This window comes from Ylistrum balloti, unplaced genomic scaffold, assembly GCF_031769215.1.
Source record: "Ylistrum balloti isolate Yb309-2 unplaced genomic scaffold, AGI_CSIRO_Ybal_v1 Utg369618, whole genome shotgun sequence".
Taxonomy (NCBI): Eukaryota; Metazoa; Mollusca; class Bivalvia; order Pectinida; family Pectinidae; genus Ylistrum; species Ylistrum balloti.
In genome coordinates, this window is record NW_026781890.1 from 215,873 (window position 1) to 235,150 (window position 19,278).

General features: G+C 34.6%; 1 protein-coding gene across 1 annotated transcript in view; it reads left to right on the forward strand.

Moving 5' to 3' along the window:
* Window positions 1-19,278, forward strand: part of LOC132548981 (uncharacterized) — a 54,434-nt gene that overhangs the window by 22,517 nt on the left and 12,639 nt on the right. The window contains 5 exon segments of the mRNA XM_060212886.1: window positions 14,841-14,923; window positions 16,566-16,605; window positions 16,904-16,984; window positions 17,081-17,259; window positions 17,617-19,067. Coding sequence (XP_060068869.1) covers window positions 14,841-14,923; window positions 16,566-16,605; window positions 16,904-16,984; window positions 17,081-17,259; window positions 17,617-19,067 — 1,834 coding nt within the window.

A 19,278-nucleotide genomic window follows, 5' to 3' on the forward strand; every position in this document is an offset into this window, starting at 1 on the left:
TTGAAGTAACACAACATGACATGGCATGATATCATTACACAAATCAGCTTAGTGATTTAGTGGGTCACATTACATATGTACATTGTAGATTTTCAGGTCAGTACTCAGTATCAAATTCAAAACAGAATGAAAAAATTTTAAATCCTATACCAGGAGATTGATCAGATAACAGATGATACAGATGTTTCCCTGATGTTGCAGTAACAGGCACGCCACGATGTCAGGTGTCAATGTCTATTGTACACATGTAAGAGTGTATGGGGATTGGAGCTTATAGTGTTAGCCATGCCTGTCCCGTCCTGTCTCATCCACCCTCCAACTGTCCGATCTTGCTCTGAGTCAATACAATTAATATTCCATAGTATCATTACATCAAGTTCTACTCTTGATAAGATTTAGTTTTGTGTAAGAATGAATCATTCCTGGCTTATGGAAAGTTTCTAGTTAAACCTGATACAGTTTTACTTAGACAAATTCAAATTTTAATTCTTAACTTTTGATTGTGTTTGTTTTATTTTATGAACAAAATATTAATGTAAGATTCAAAAGAACATTGTTTAATCAAATTTAGTAAAATAGAGTTTTTTCCAGGTTTTATCATTTCCTTTTATGTCAGAAAAAGGTTTGATCAGTATTGATAGGTTGTAAAACAAAACAAAAGCAAGCTTCAACCTGGATTATTCTGACCAGGATAGTCTGTGATGGTGATTAATAATAATTGGCTTTATTTATTATTGATAACTTAATGTGCATGTCTTACATATGTTCAAGAAGATAATATACAATATCTATAAATAAAGTTACAAAATACGTATCACAGGCAAGTAAAATACAGCAAGAGGGATGGATTCATTCCATATAAAATGTCTGCAGAATTTTTTAAAGCTAAAAAGAGAAGTAGAACTATTAGAGTTTCTAAAAATGTGTTTTGTGAGATGGCAAGTAAAAACCTTGGAAGAGGAAGATCTCGTAGAAATCTGCAAAGACATCAGACAAATAGGTGAAACAATTTAAACTTTGTGGAGCTAAATTATCAAAGACCTTGTACATTAAAACAGCTTGATTGTATAGAATTCGTTTAAAAAAAGGCAACCAACTATTCATGATGGCTTTTGTAATCTTTGCATCATTATTGCTTCCAGGAATATGTTCTACTGTGTCCAGAATTTAACGGTCAGACAGGACTATATGCTCACAAACTTCAAATGGTTCTACTTCTTCTTGCCGCAATAGGAGATACTCTGGAGTTTGTGATCAGAACTCTTAGAAATATAGATATTTGTATCATCAAGTATGACAGTTGCCGCTAGCCAAGAAAATGCTTCTGAGAACGCAGTGTTGAGCTCCAGAATATTTTCAGCCCCACCATCATCAGACGATGGGCTATTCAAATCGCCTTGCGTCCATGGTCTTCCATTGGCCGTCTCTCCATAAACAATTGTTGTTATTGCTATTTCTTGAGAATTCCTGGAAGGGTCTTTCTCAAATTTCTTGAATTTCATATATAGGTTGCCCTTGGTCCCTAGTTGTTCCCATTTGATTTTGGTACTGATAAGAAAAAGAAAATAAAAAAACAAAACAGCCAGCCACCTTAGATTTTGACTTTAAAAGTTTGTTATTGCTATTTCTTGAGAATTACTGTATAGATCTTTTTCAGATTTCATGTATGAGTTTCTTTTGATCCCTAGTTGTGCCTGTTTGATTTTGGAACTGATCAGAACAAACAAAAAGGCTTCCTGGTGGCCATTTTGGATTTGGCAGGTTAAGATTATTATAGCTATTTCTGTAAAGGATTTTTCAAATGTCTTATTATTATGAGCAAAAACAAAAAAGAGAAGAGAAGGGGATCAGATGCACCGAAAGTAAATAAAGATAAATAAAGATCAAACGATGATTGGTGCCAAGATCACTGTAGGATCTCTTGTAAGATGTTCACATTCAAGGATCAAAGGAAAATAGTTATTTCTAATTCTTTTACTTTGGAATGAAATGTTTTCAATAAACTGGAAATTGTTAACTGTTTCCATGATGTATCCGTCTTCATGTTTGCTCAGAACAACAGCAATGCATCCTCGTGGTTTGGAGTGTAAATGGAGTGTAAATACCAGTGCCAGTAAAGGATGAACAATAAGAAAGAATAGTTAGAAACTATATTATTGTTCAACCAGTTCAGGCTTGACAATCCGCATCATCCAGAGAGGAGAAACGTGGAGTAAAATAAGACTCCTGCTTTGATAGTATATGTGATATCTCCAAAAGATCAACAATGATTTCCTTTGATCTGGAAGGTAGCTAGGAAGTCAACATTTCTCTTTCATCAGTGCAGATTTCAATGTAAGGGTTAAGAAATGTCCCTATGAAATAGCATAAAGAAATATTTTAGGACCGAGGGCACCACAACATGTGCTAAAGGATGAATTGGTGTTTTGCAAGCTAGAAACTCTTCAAATACAGTGTGCATTTTGTGTGGGGAGATTGAATTTTTATAGGAAAAGTAGATAGCGAGAGAGAGGGAAATGCACAAGAATCATGACTCCATAATTGCCCTTAGTTGTTTTTCTTACTTAAATTTTGTTCCATTCCGGGAGCACAACCTCCCTCTGACAGCCCTTGTATTAAATGGTAAATGATTGTCACACTATATATCTCATCTATAAATAGTACTGGGTGTGTAACTTTAAACTCTGCAAACATTGTCTGATACAAAAGATTTTAAAATCTAAGTACCTGTTTCAAGGTTCATGTAATATTGCCCACATCACCTTTAAATCTTTAATGTGTTTTGTTTGTAGTACACCATTAACTCCTTAGAATGTATATTTAAACAATCCAAAAGTAACCTATGGGTTGTACTATGACCAATTTCATGATCTATGTCATGGGTGAAGTATAAAGCTAAATATTAAAAATCTAAAAAAAATGTTGAAGTTAAATTGGGAGAAAAGTCATAATTTTTCATGAAACTTTCATCAAATTCAAATTTTGGAAAACTGTTTGACAAACTTACAGTTGCTGTTCATCTAATTTTTTGACCACATATATGTACTTAAATTACCGAAAATTTCATCAAAAATTGTACCAGTGACTGATTTTTTGGTGATGGCAGAATCATGAAAATATTTAAAGTTTATTGGCATGTTTTTCATTCCATAATGGAACAGAAACAAAAGGGTGTACCTATATGTGTTAAGTCACTCAAGATTTTTTTTATATATAAAATAAAAATTCAAAATAATTTCTGATAATGATTGTTGCCATAATTCAGGCATACAAAGATGATAATTCACAAATATTAATCCTTAATGTCCAATCAGATTTCTGAGACTTATTTTCTGTTTCTTTCATTGAGACATTGGCAGGTTAGTTTGTAGGATCTTACAGTTTGTTACATTGGTTTTGATGTCCCAAATCCACATAATAATATTCCAACTAATATATTATTGATGCAACTTGGGCACACATACCAGAGGTTCTCTTTCCTGCAGGACATAAACAATAGTAAGCCTTCACAGGATCGCAAGATTCCTTCTCTTCAAACTGAATCCAGACATTGTACTTTGTTTGAGACAAGACTGACTTGATGCAATCATCATCAAGCTGCAAGACCCAGATTTCATAATTATTGTTATCTGTCTGATGTTCTTCAATATAACCAAGATTTGGTACATACTGCATGTGATGGTCTCAAGGTATCTCAGATCCACACGAGGGAATGAGATATCAGATTCTTCAAGTCGGGAATGAGATATCAGATTCTTCAAGTTGGGAATGAGATATCAGATTCTTCAAGTCGGGAATGAGATATCAGATTCTTCAAGTCGGGAATGAGATATCAGATTCTTCAAGTTGGGAAAGAGATATCAGATTCTTCAAGTTGGGAATGAGATATCATATTCTTCAAGTTGGGAATGAGATATCAGATTCTTCAAGTTGGGAATGAGATATCAGATTCTTCAAGTTGGGAATGAGATATCAGATTCTTCAAGTTGGGAATGAGATATCAGATTCTTCAAGTTTCTGCCACTCACTTTTAGCTCTGCATATCTTGTTGTGGTCTTCACCAACTCGGTTTGCCAAAATGTCTTTTTGTAAGAGCGAAAACATTTGCTGAGCTATTTTAGTATCTCGTTCCACTCAAAGTGGATTTGAAACATATATGTGTCCTCTGAAGGCATTCAGACATGCAGTTACAATGCCAACTAACTAATCCATGATCTCAATGAAGTAATATGATGGAAGTTGATCCATGAAAATTGCTCATTTCTTTAGATGTCTATGGTAGGACTCTACCACCCATTGTTTTCTGTTTCAACATTGATTTATTATTTGCTGAATAAGAGTCCAGTTGTGATTTTCCAGCTGGTAAAAACAACAGCATTCTAGCAGTATACCCCAGCTCAGCAAGAAGATCTAAGACGTCCCTAAAACCACACTCCCAAATTTTATTGTCATTTACTTGTAGGATTTCAGGACGTCCCAAATGCATCATTCACACTGCCTTGATATGGACCAATTGTGTCTAAACATAACCCATCAGGCAGTACAATGGACACAAACTTTAAATAGTTACGATTTTTCTGCCCACCATAGGATGCCCTTTGAAACTAGTGATCTTTGCTTTTGTTGAGGAAGATATAGGTACCATTTAAGATAAGAGTGACCTGATCACCATAAGATGCTTTGGTACTTACAGTATGGAGGTCTGAACCTGATAAATTTTCATATCTTAATTTTGGAATTCTCATGTTTGGATACTTGATGGAATGACTGATTATGACTGAGGAAAGGAATCCACTCAGTTCACTTTGCAGAGGAACCTAATTGTATAAACTGAGCTTTGTATCAGGATGTAGGATGCTTCCTATTAGATGTTCAGAACTTGCAGGAGCATCAAGAGGGCACCAAAGTGAATATTTATGGTTAAGAGAGTGAGACTTAGGAGTATTTTTACAGCTGTCGTTATACTCTAAACACAAAGAACACTTCCGATGTGAAGAGGAAGCTTGCTTCAAATCTTCTATGCGAAGAAGAGGTAGACATATAGAGCTTGTTTCATTATTCTCAGTCTCCTCAGATGAATGGCAAGTAACCTTAGAATCATTATTACACTGAGTGTCGTCCTTTGAGTCAGGACATGGTCTTTTTCTAAGGTACCTCATGTAACACTTAACACATGACTTACTTCCACTCTCTGTTTCAACCAGTTATTTAGAGGAGAATCTAGACTTCTTGCAGATTTGAAGTTCTTTCTTTGATTTTTAGCCCACCATCAAATCTTGTTTTGCAACTTGGGATAACACATACATCATCCTTTTTTTACCATAAGCAATATTGCCTGGTGGTTGATCGACTAAGTTCACCAGTTCATGGCCTTCAGCTTCAGCTTGAATGTTTTACACAGAGATACGACCACCTTATTGATTCATTAATGATGCACGGAATGCTGCTTTGATATACATTTCATATTTCAGAAAAAGAGCTAGTACAGGCCATGTGAGCCTTTTCTGTTTATAATTCAGTGAAGCAAAATGTGACTTGATCTTTTATTCCTTTAAAGACACCTAGAAATAATGAATGAAATTGAAATAAACATATCTTTGGATAAAAAACAACAGAAATGTCAGAAATAAGAATGGTTTCCTGAGTCTGCCATCACTAGAAAATCTGTCCATGGAACAAATTTACCGGTCCCATAGTTTGAGGAAATTTTCAATATCTTTAGTACATATATTTGGCCAAAAAATTGTAAATATTTTAGGTGAAGGAACCAAAAACTGAAAATGTGTCAAGCAGATTTCCAAAAAACTTGAATTTGTTGAAATGTTTAGGAGAAATTATGATTTTTTTCCCAATTAAACATAACTTTTTATATTTGTAATATTTAGCTTTATATCTGAGTTCAAAACATGCAGCAGACTTTAATGAAGAGGATTTGACCCAAGTTAATGACTTGTTATAGGTTTTTGAACATGTTTTAAGCTAAGATGTGCACCCTGGCTCTCACCCATGACAAGGATCATAAAATAGAAATATATTCTTAGGAGTTAACTGAGGTACTACAAACAACACACAATAAAGATTAAATTGTGATATAGGCAAAATTACATGAACTGTGACACAGGTCCTTTGTTAATAAACACATGTTTGTCTCTGAATAAACATTGAGATTGCCATTTAAAAATCTATAAAAATTCAATACCTGTTAGATGATCTCCAGATAATACTCTGGTAGTAACATTGTTTACACACGATTTTACTGTAAATAATTGTTATTAGCCAATACAGATGCTACATACTGTGTACCTATATCATCATGATAGTCACATATCAATGTATCCTAACTCAGGAAAAATTTTGATGGAAATAAATTAATGCTAAGTGTGCCATATTTATCTAAAAACAAAAACAGGTTATTAATACTAAAGATCCACCACCTTTCACAAACATTACAAGTCTATCAAGTAGTGATTTTTTTTCCTGAAAACACTTCTGTGATAAAAAAAAAATCAACTGAAGTGATCTTACCTTCTGAAGACCCTAGAGGTTTGATCTACATGAAGACAATATGTGTGACTTGCTATCTGTTTGTGAAACAAGCACAGTAATGTATGTATATCTACCACATACCCAGCAAATAGCTTGGTGTGCTGTAATAGATGGACTGTGCCTTAACATAACAGATACCACCAAATAGCTTGGTGTTCTGTAATAGATGGAGTGTACCCTAACATACCAGATACCACCAAATAGCTTGGTATTCTGTAATAGATGGAATGTACCCTAACATACCAGATACTACCAAATAGCTTGGTGTTCTGTTTTAGATGGACTACCTTAACATACCAGATACCACCAAATAGCTTGGTGTTCTGTAATAGATGGACTGTACCCTTACATACCAGATACCACCAAATAGCTTGGTGTTCTGTTTTAGATGGACTACCTTAACATACCACATACCACCAAATAGCTTGGTGTTCTGTAATAGATGGACTGTACCCTTACATACCAGATACCACCAAATAGCTTGGTGTTCTGTAATAGATGGACTGTACCCTTACATACCAGATACCACCAAATAGCTTGGTGTTCTGTAATAGATGGACTGTACCCTAACATACCAGATACCACCAAATAGTTTGGTGTTCTGTAATAGATGGACTGTACCCTAACATACCACATACCACCAAATAGCTTGGTGTTCTGTAATAGATGGCCTGTACCCTAACATACCTCCTGATGCCTCTCATATAGTTTATTGCTATAATAATCAACTATGTACATTTATTTTACAATTGCGAAGCATGTCTTTGCAACGTATCTTAATCACTCTTGTTTGCTTGGATGGAAGCGTGCGAGTGTGGGAGGAAACTAGAGTACCAGGGGGAAACCGACGTGGTTGGGCAGGTGACCCCATACGTTTTCTCATCCATTCTGGGAATGGAATCCTGGATGACTAGGTGAAAAGGCGAGTGCGTTACCACTGGGCCATCCGACCACCCTATTTGTTGTACTCTATAAGATGGACTGGACCTAACAGTTACCCACTATATAGCTTGGTGTACACTGTAATAGATTGACTGTACATACCAATAGAACCCTACCCATAGCCTAGTGTACTGTAATACTTAGTTTGTACATACAACATACCTGCCAAAAAGCATAGTATACTAAAGTATATAGACTCTCCATAACAGATACCCACTATAAAGCATTGTGTGCTTTAACATATAGACTATGCTTAACAAAAACCCACCAAATAGCATTGTTTATTGTAGCAATGGACTTCATATACCAGATATAGCATGGTGTGCTGTAATATGTGGACTGTGCATACCAGTGGGGTGGGTCAGGCAGAACCCAAAAGGGGATATATAGTAATAGCAAATTCATTGAACTCCTGCTGAAGAAATGACAGTATTTTGTCCAAGTATGGTAGAGGCAGTGATGGATTCAATGGTAATTTACAGAGTTATGACCCTTTAAAGTGTAATTACCATTAGACTTTATGAAGACAAGAATTTGAGTAAATGAAAACCAAGTTATCTATAAGATAAGATCTCACATGAATTTGAAAATGGGGCCAATTTGATGATGATTTACACAGTTATGGGCGTTTGCAGTTTTTCTCACTATGAACTTCAAGAACATAGTTATTTGAGCTAACATGAACAGATCTTGATGGAACTTCGTATGCAGCCTTGTTATAGCCCATTGCAGTTTTCTCATCATGGACTTTGTGATCACAATAACTTGGGGTAAATGAATGTGAACAGATTTTGATTGAACTTGGTTTGCAGTCATAGATCATCAAAATCATTCATAAGTTTGACAAAACCTATTTGATTGTAATTTGCAGAGTAATGGTCCTTTGCTGTTTTATTACCATTGGGCATTGTGAACACAGTAACTTTACAACAAATGAACAGATTTTCATGAAACATGGTCTTCAGCCTTATATCACCAAGATCTCCAAAGAGTTTTGACAATAGAATCAGTTTAATGAAAATTTACAGAGTTATGGCCCTTTGCAATATTGTTATCACAGATCTTCTGATCACAAATATTTGAGTAATTAAAGCTAGATTTTTATGAAACTTTGTATTCTGCTACATTAATAAGACATTGAATGAGTTAAGTGATGACCAGGGACCAATTTAATCTAACTTTTATTAGTTATGGCTCTTTGCAGTTGAAATTTGATTCAGTTTAGTCAGATGATTGTTCAGGTCCATGACCTCTTGTTTCTTGATATTTTAACAATGACATTTAAGGTCAAAATTTAGACTGGCAACATGGTAGTAATGGGTAATTTCTATTTTGCTGTTGAAGCTGTTATTTATCTAAAATTGAAACAAATATGCATGCTGAACTTTCACACATTTTCTGGTTTTCATTGAGTTATAATGAATTATGGCTTTAGAGTTATTTCAAAAAGTGATGAATACCAAATAAGGATATACAGGTACATGTAAATGTTTGTCATATATATATAGTAATCTAGACTAGAATGCTTTATATTACCTTGTAGCTACATGTTACAATGTCTGTGTTGTACTACCATATCATGCCTTATAACATTGTCTGTGCTGTACTACCATATCATGTCTAGTTACAATGTCTGTGCTGTACTACCTATCATGTCTAGTTACATTGTCTGTGCTGTACTATCATATCATGTCTAGTTACATTGTCTGTGCTGTACTACCATATCATGTCTAGTTACAATGTCTGTGCTGTACCACCATATCATGTCTAGTTACATTGTCTGTGCTGTACTACTATATCATGTTTAGTTACATTGTCTGTGCTATACTGCCATATCATGTCTAGTTACAATGTCTGTGCTGTACTGCCATATCATGTCTAGTTACATTGTCTGTGCTGTACTGCCATATCATGAGTAGTTACATTGTCTGTGCTGTACCACCATATCATGTCTAGTTACAATGTCTGTGCTGTACTGCCATATCATGTCTAGTTACAATGTCTGTGCTGTACTACCATATCATGCCTTATAACATTGTCTGTGCTGTACTGCCATATCATGTCATATAACATTGTCTGTGCTGTACTACCATATCATGCCATATAACATTGTCTGTGCTGTACTACCATATCATGCCATATAACATTGTCTGTGCTGTACTACCATATCATGTCTAGTTATATTGTCTGTGCTGTACTACCATATCATGTCTAGTTACAATGTCTGTGTTGTACTACCATATCATGTCTAGTTACATTGTCTGTGCTGTACTACCATATCATGTCTGGTTACATTGTCTGTGCTGTACTGCCATATCATGTCTGGTTACATTGTCTGTGCTGTACTACCATATCATGCCTTATAACATTGTCTGTGCTGTACTACCATATCATGTCTAGTTACAATGTCTGTGCTGTACCACCATATCATGTCTAGTTACATTGTCTTTGCTGTACCACCATATCATGTCTAGTTACAATGTCTGTGTTGTACTACCATATCATGTCTAGTTACATTGTCTGTGCTGTACTACCATATCATGTCTAGTTACATTGTCTGTGCTGTACTACCATATCATGTCTAGTTACATTGTCTGTGCTGTACTACCATATCATGTCTGGTTACATTGTCTGTGCTGTACTACCATATCATGCCTTATAACATTGTCTGTGCTGTACTACCATATCATGTCTGGTTACATTGTCTGTGCTGTACTACCATATCATGCCATATAACATTGTCTGTGCTGTACTACCATATCATGTCTGGTTACATTGTCTGTGCTGTACTGCCATATCATGTCTGGTTACATTGTCTGTGCTGTACTACCATATCATGCCATATAACATTGTCTGTGCTGTACTACCATATCATGTCTGGTTACATTGTCTGTGCTGTACTGCCATATCATGTCTGGTTACATTGTCTGTGCTGTACTACCATATCATGCCATATAACATTGTCTGTGCTGTACTACCATATCATGTCTGGTTACATTGTCTGTGCTGTACTGCCATATCATGTCTGGTTACATTGTCTGTGCTGTACTGCCATATCATGGCATATAACATTGTCTGTGCTGTACTACCATATCTATCATGTCATATAACAATGTCTGTGCTGTACTACCATATCATGCCATATAACATTGTCTGTGCTGTACTACCATATCATGCCATATAACATTGTCTGTGCTGTACCACCATATCATGTCTGGTTGCATTGTCTGTGCTGTACTACCATATCATGCCATATAACATTGTCTGTGCTGTACTACCATATCATGCCATATAACATTGTCTGTGCTGTACTACCATATCATGCCATATAACATTGTCTGTGCTGTACTACCATATCATGCCTTATAACATTGTCTGTGCTGTACTACCATATCATGCCTTATAACATTGTCTGTGCTGTACTGCCATATCATGCCTTATAACATTGTCTGTGCTGTACTGCCATATCATGCCTTATAACATTGTCTGTGCTGTACTACCATATCATGCCTTATAACATTGTCTGTGCTGTACTACCATATCATGTCTAGTTACAATGTCTGTGCTGTACTAACATATCATGCCTTATAACATTGTCTGTGCTGTACTGCCATATCATGTCTAGTTACATTGTCTGTGCTGTACTGCCATATCATGCCTTATAACATTGTCTGTGCTGTACCACCATATCATGCCTTATAACATTGTCTGTGCTGTACTACCATATCATGCCTTATAACAATGTCTGTGCTGTACCACCATATCATGCCTTATAACATTGTCTGTGCTGTACCACCATATCATGCCTTATAACATTGTCTGTGCTGTACTACCATATCATGCCATATAACAATGTCTGTGCTGTACTACCATATCATGCCTTATAACATTGTCTGTGCTGTACTACCATATCATGCCATATAACATTGTCTGTGCTGTACTACCATATCATGCCTTATAACATTGTCTGTGCTGTACTGCCATATCATGTCTAGTTACATTGTCTGTGCTGTACTGCCATATCATGCCTTATAATATTGTCTGTGCTGTACTACCATATCATGCCTTATAACATTGTCTGTGCTGTACTACCATATCATGTCTGGTTACATTGTCTGTGCTGTACCACCATATCATGCCTTATAACATTGTCTGTGCTGTACTACCATATCATGCCTTATAACATTGTCTGTGCTGTACTACCATATCATGCCTTATAACATTGTCTGTGCTGTACTACCATATCATGCCTTATAACATTGTCTGTGCTGTACTACCATATCATGCCTTATAACATTGTCTGTGCTGTACTACCATATCATGCCTTATAACATTGTCTGTGCTATACATTTTTAGGCGAGTTACATTGTTTGTGCTGTACTTTGGCTATGTTGTACCATTTCAGCATGTTTGTAGCAACCTGAAAATGCTCAGATATCAATGGACACTAACATTGAAAGATTATGACTTAATTCAAAACATGCAGGCTTACCTTGAATGGAATATTCCATATTTTAGTGAATGCCAAATATTGAAGGGCAGGTTGTGTTATATACCAGATGAAGAATGATCACTTCTGTTATTTCTGCATGTTAACTACAACTCTATCAATGAAAGATTTTCTCCAACATGTTCTATAGTTTTATGTACAAACAACCCTAAAAATAGGTTGTCATGTGATCGGCCAGGTCACTGTCATATGGTGTTTACATATATATTTGGTCTCTGGTTTAGGTTGAACTCACTAACCTAAAATGTCACCTCCCTCCTGTCCAAAATCTTATCAGTCACATTCAATGGTTGAGGTTCAAATTGATAGTACTTTAGGATGGGTTGATAACTGATTTTGTTGCAATTATTTTTATCAGGATCATGCGGATAAATTTTTGCTATCATCTCCAGAACTTTGTTTGTATTTTCTTTTTCATCTTTTTTACATTACAAACAACATGACAAAAGTTTATGTTCATCGGTTGTTTTTCATGACAGAGTGTTTATTGAGTCAGGATCTTGTCATCATGTTTTAATTCGCTGTGATATATTATTTACATTACTTTCTTATTTTCTAGTCGCATGCTGTTTAACATGGTTACGGACAGTGAAAATAGTTTATAGATATTGTTTGAAATCTACAATGTATTCTGCCAGAAAATTTTACATCAAATTTAATCAAATTTCATTAAAATGTATCTATGATTTAATATTCTGTCATGATTCCATGAGTATGGTTTAATATTCTGTCATGTTTCCATAAGTATGATATATTCTGTCATGTTTCAAAAAGTATGGTTAGATATTCTTTCATGATTCCATAAGTATGGTTTAATATTCTGTCATGTTTCTATCAGTAGGGTTTAATAATCTGTCATGTTTCCATAAGTATGGTTTAATATTCTGTCATGTTTCCATAAGTATGGTTTAATATTCTGTCATGTTTCCATAAGTATGGTTTAATATTCTGTCATGTTTCCATAAGTATTGTTTAATATTCTGTCTTGTTTCTATGGGTATGGTTTATTAATCTGTCATGTTTCTATGGGTATGGTTTATTAATCTGTCATGTTTCTATGGGTATGGTTTAATAATCTGTCATGTTTCTATGAGTATGGTTTATTAATCTGTCATGTTTCTATGGGTATGGTTTATTAATCTGTCATGTTTCTATGGGTATGGTTTATTAATCTGTCATGTTTCTATGGGTATGGTTTATTAATCTGTCATGTTTCTATGGGTATGGTTTAATAATCTGTCATGTTTCTATGGGTATGGTTTATTAATCTGTCATGTTTCTATGGGTATGGTTTATTAATCTGTCATGTTTCTATGGGTATGGTTTAATAATCTGTCATGTTTCTATGGGTATGGTTTATTAATCTGTCATGTTTCCATGAGTATGGTTTAATATTCTGTCATGTTTCCATGAGTATGGTTTAATATTCTGTCATGATTCCATGAGTATGGTTTAATAATCTGTCATGTTTCCATAAGTATGGTTTAATAATCTGTCATGTTTCCATAAGTATGGTTTAATAATCTGTCATGTTTCCATAAGTATGGTTTATTAATCTGTCATGTTTCCATAAGTATGGTTTAATAATCTGTCATGTTTCCATAAGTATGGTTTAATAATCTGTCATGTTTCCATAAGTATGGTTTAATAATCTGTCATGTTTCTATGGGTATGGTTTATTAATCTGTCATGTTTCTATGGGTATGGTTTAATAATCTGTCATGTTTCTATGGGTATGGTTTATTAATCTGTCATGTTTCTATGGGTATGGTTTATTAATCTGTCATGTTTCTATGGGTATGGTTTAATAATCTGTCATGTTTCCATAAGTATGGTTTAATAATCTGTCATGTTTCTATGAGTATTTTTTGATATTCTGTCATGTTTCCAGGAGTATGGTTTAATATTCCATCATGTTTCCATAAGTATGGTTTAATATTCTGTCATGTTTCCATAAGTATGGTTTAATATTCTGTCATGTTTCCATAAGTATGGTTTAATAATCTGTCATGTTTCCATAAGTATGGTTTAATATTCTGTCATGTTTCCATGAGTATGGTTTAATATTCTGTCATGTTTCCATGAGTATGGTTTAATATTCTGTCATGTTTCCATGAGTATGGTTGAATATTCTGTCATGTTTCCATAAGTATGGTTTAATATTCTGTCATGTTTCCATGAGTATGGTTTAATATTCTCTCGTGTTTCCATAAGTATGGTTTAATATTCTGTCATGTTTCCATGAGTATGGTTTAATAATCTGTCATGTTTCCATAAGTATGGTTTAATATTCTGTCATGTTTCCATGAGTATGGTTTAATATTCTGTCATGTTTCCATGAGTATGGTTTAATATTCTGTCATGTTTCCATGAGTATGGTTGAATATTCTGTCATGTTTCCATGAGTATGGTTTAATATTCTGTCATGTTTCCATGAGTATGGTTTAATATTCTCTCGTGTTTCCATAAGTATGGTTTAATATTCTGTCATGTTTCTATGAGTATGGTTTAATATTCTGTCATGTTTCCATGAGTATGGTTTATTAATCTGTCATGTTTCTATCAGTATGGTTTATTAATCTGTCATGTTTCTATCAGTATGGTTTATTAATCTGTCATGTTTCTATCAGTATGGTTTATTAATCTGTCATGTTTCTATGAGTATGGTTTATTAATCTGTCATGTTTCTATGGGTATGGTTTATTAATCTGTCATGTTTCTATGGGTATGGTTTATTAATCTGTCATGTTTCTATGGGTATGGTTTATTAATCTGTCATGTTTCTATCAGTATGGTTTATTAATCTGTCATGTTTCTATGAGTATTTTTTAATATTTTGTAGATAAGAACAAAGCATTAAAGGAAGAACATGCTGAGACAGTTAAAAAACAGAGGAAACTACATCAAAGACTAAAGGTGTCCCTGGTATGTTGAAAATCCAACAAGCTGATTTTAGATAATGTAGTATTATATTATTGTATACCTAGTCACTGCGTTTGCTTCTTTTTCTTCTGTTTAGTTTATAACTAGATTGTAACAGCTAGACATAACCTAAATATAGATTAATAGGTTAAAGATTTTTACAGTTTTATTGTTGTTATTTCCTGACTGTTGAACATTATAGAAGTTGAATCTTTTTATTTTTTTGTATTTCTGTTAAAAGATGTGTCACTGCTTATCTTGTCTATTAAAAATGTACACACTCAACACATTGTACTCACCTGACTTACATAGGGATGCCGTCCTGAATAACAATTGATGTTGGCAGGTTGATGTTCAGCAATTTTCCGTAGTGTATAGCCAGTAATTTTAACAGGTCAAAATTTTCACAATTTTTTTTTTTAATGATAAAATTTTATATTTTATTAATTAAAATTTTGCTTTTTGAATGTTGAAGAACATTTAATACACAAGTCTGATTAATATAATTATAATTAAAATAGCTAAAAATATCATTGCAAACGTAATGGGCTGCATGGTACACCATTATTCCATTTAACAATGCAAGTATCAACTGCAACAAGCTCAGGATAAGTTGGTAGTAGGTTTATTCATCTTGTCGACCAGTTTTGCCCGAACTATGTGGGCATCATCATTATTCCATTTAATTTCATTTGACCTTTAACATTAGAAAATCATCAGACCAAACATATCCCAGGTATATGTCTTTTGATGCCTGATCCCTATTTTCTTCCCTCTGTACCAGTATTTTGAAATATTGACACCACCTACTGCTTCCAGTAAAGTATAGTTGTTCAGTTGAAGTTAAATGTGAATGTTCTAATGATTTGTGTAAGGTATTCGGAAAAGAAAGTCAGTGGATATGTGAAGATTACTTCAGAATTTTTGTTCCTGCATCAAAGCGCATTGTACATTACCCCAGTGTACAATGCACTTTGATGCAGGAATATAAAAACGGAGTATTTTTATTTGTGTGTTTATCCTTTTTTTTTTTTTATAATTTTTTTTATAATGTTTATCCTATAACAATCCAGCTCCAGAAAAATGAAAAATAATCTTTTGATTAAGACTGATGATCCCTGGCTAATGGGTCTTACCATGAAATATAATTTTATACGTTTGCATCACGTAACCACCCTATACTCAGTGTTATAATGCTTATGATATCAATTTTGTTATAACGACTCGTATAATAACACCTAGTTGTGATTGACTGAAGGTTCCGATGATTCATAGTGATGTCATGAGCTCATTGGATCATGTGCCTTGTGTCATTGTTTAATAAAGAGATTTTATGTGAGAAATTTGTCAATTTAAATTTTATGTCTAATAGATGTTGTTTTCATGATTACTTGTAAGGCTCTAAGGTATATGATTGAGGGAATTTTTTGTCTTACTTATTTACCAGATGCCTGATCAAATTAAGTATCACGTATATAATTCATGTGTGATCCTTTATATAAATAGGTAACAAAACAGTTCGTAAGACCATGTATTAGTGAACGGAAACTCAAGTTAGTTCTTATACATATCAACTAATACCAATAAAAGTCATTAATCTTCGTTCAGTGCTTGAAATTCAGAGGATGATTTTTCGCTTTTGCAGGAGAGGTTTGACAAGTACTGGTCAATTCTGAAGGAGCATGGTAGGCAACCTGTCTTACGATTTAAATTAATTCTAAGCACCATCCTTATAGTCTGATTTTAAAACCAGTTACAATTATCAGCTTTCAAGCCAGGCTATATTATCTACTGAAAATAGAAGTGATAGGCAGATGATGTTTATAGCAGGATGTTTTAATAGACTGGTCTTAGTAGACAGGTACTAAACAGATAATTTCTATAGACAGGTAATCTAGTAGTTTTACAGACAGGCATGTATTACTTTATAGACAAGTGACCATGAAGGTCCAGTCTTTATTTTGCTAACATCTATCGCTACAGATTTGATACCCAAGGGAGAGAAGCGACTGAAAACGGCCACATACCTGGATTCTGATGAATCCGATGTTGAAGATATAGAAGGTATGATGTACTGTCAAACATGCCATTTATGCTTTACAAACTGTTTATGTTGCACACTCTAAAGTGTGAAAGATGTAGTTATCATTAAACAAACAGAAAAGTATTAAATTGTAGATGATGTATCACCTCCATTTGTGAGCTGTCATGCCATGCTGGAAAACGATGGAACTGAAAAGGAAGGCAAGGACAGTGACGAGGAATCTCTGCTGTGGACATTCAGTCCTATTGTCCACGTCCTGTCTCCTCTACCACCATCTCCAGCCCCACCCAGACAGGTAAGATCTTCTTTGTTATCTATTTCCCCTTTCACATATCCAGTCTAATGGACAAGACATTATAGAATATACCTTCTTGAAGGAGACCCCCACCTGAAAATGATCTTGGCTGATAAACCAATCAAACAAACAATGTTCCTCCCACTCTATCTTAATATTTATGAAACCTTCAACATTCATATTCAAGAAAAGATTGTTTCTTGGCAAGATAAATGATAAAGTTCAGAATTTGTCTAATAATGCCACTTCTTAACAAAGAACTATAACTGCCATTGTTGATCGATAAATATTTTGCAAGAAAACATTTATCAATACTAACTTATCATATAAATGTGATGCCATTCCTTTGTGTTATAGTGTGACTCCCCGGTTGATGGAGCATCCCAGAGTGATGATGATCAGCTAGCCCAACAACTGGAGGATGAACTCTTACTACATCACAGGAAAAATTTTCAAAAACCTACACTAAAAAATAAAATTAAAGCCAAGAAAGATATCGGCATTACGAAATCTGTTGAAGGGAAGCTACTCCGTCGACAATCAGCCACAACTATTGAAAGTGAATCACATTTATCTGAGGAAGAACAAGTGGATGAATCTCTGGTTCCAGAGTCTAAAAAACTTCAAGGTTTGAAAGATAATTCAAACTGTAGTCTCAGCAAGGAAGATGATTTGGTTCGCACATCAGACACTGCCATTCATACTTCACCAGAGGAAGAGGAGATCATTAGTCCACGGAGACGAAGAGTTTCTAGTCAGATTGTATCAGATGGTGATAGTGACATAAGTGACTGTCTCACCAAAACAGATTCTTGTCAGAAAACATCACAGGATACGCTGCATACTGAATCCTCAGCTAACAGAAACCTTAATAGAGTTCAGGAACAAAGCAAAATACGTTCAAAAGCTGGGGTAAGATATTCCCTTCGGAGGTCACCCCGTTGTGAAGACATGGTGCCCTTGGGTAAACGACTGACAAGGTCAATGAGCTCACCCATAAAGGGTAGCCCCAAGGGAAGTAACACAGAAAGGAGACAGAGTTCAAGACTTTCATTATGCAGTGAAGTAGAATATTCTAAAACCAAGGAAAATTCAACAAAATTGTATGTTGCACATCCTAATCCAAATACTCAAAAAGGACCCAGTAAAACAAAATTAGATTTAGAAAAGTTAAAAAGGGATTATAAAGCCATGCAGTATTCGCACAAAATACAAAATACTGTTGAAGATGATGTAAATTCCCATTTATTTACACGCTCAAAATCTAAAACCCTTTTGCCAACATCTGGCACCAAGGGAAGGAAAAATTTGCCCTCTGTCGATTCTTTTGACACAGAAACTAAACCCCCTTTGAATATCCCCTTAATTGAAAATCGTAAACAAAATGAGACTATTTTAGATATATCCAATAGTGATGTTAACAGAGAAAGAAAAGATGATTCAGAATTGGCTGGGCAACAAAATCATAAGGAGAGACAAATGGAGGACATTAATCAACATAATAGTGAGTTGAAAGGAACTGACAGTCAAAATAGTGAGTTGAAAGGAACTGGCAGTCAAAATAGTGAGTTGAAAGGAACTGACAGTCAAAATAGTGAGTTGAAAGGAACTGACAGTCAAAATAGTGAGTTGAAAGGAAATGGCAGTCAAAATAGCGAGTTGAAAGGAACTGACAGTCAAAATAGTGAATTGAATGGAACTGACAGTCAAAATAGTGAGTTGAAAGGAACTGGCAGTCAAAATAGTGAATTGAATGGAACTGGCAGTCAAAATAGTGAGTTGAAAGGAACTGACAGTCAAAATAGTGAGTTGAAAGGAACTGACAGTCAAAATAGTGAGTTGAAAGGAACTGACAGTCAAAATAGTGAGTTGAAAGGCACTGACAGTAAAAATAGTGAGTTGAAAGGAACTGACAGTCAAAATAGTGAATTGAATGGAACTGGCAGTAAAAATAATGAGCTGAAAGGAGAAAGAGGACAAAAATGTGATTCTAAAGATTCAATTGAAAGACTATGTAAT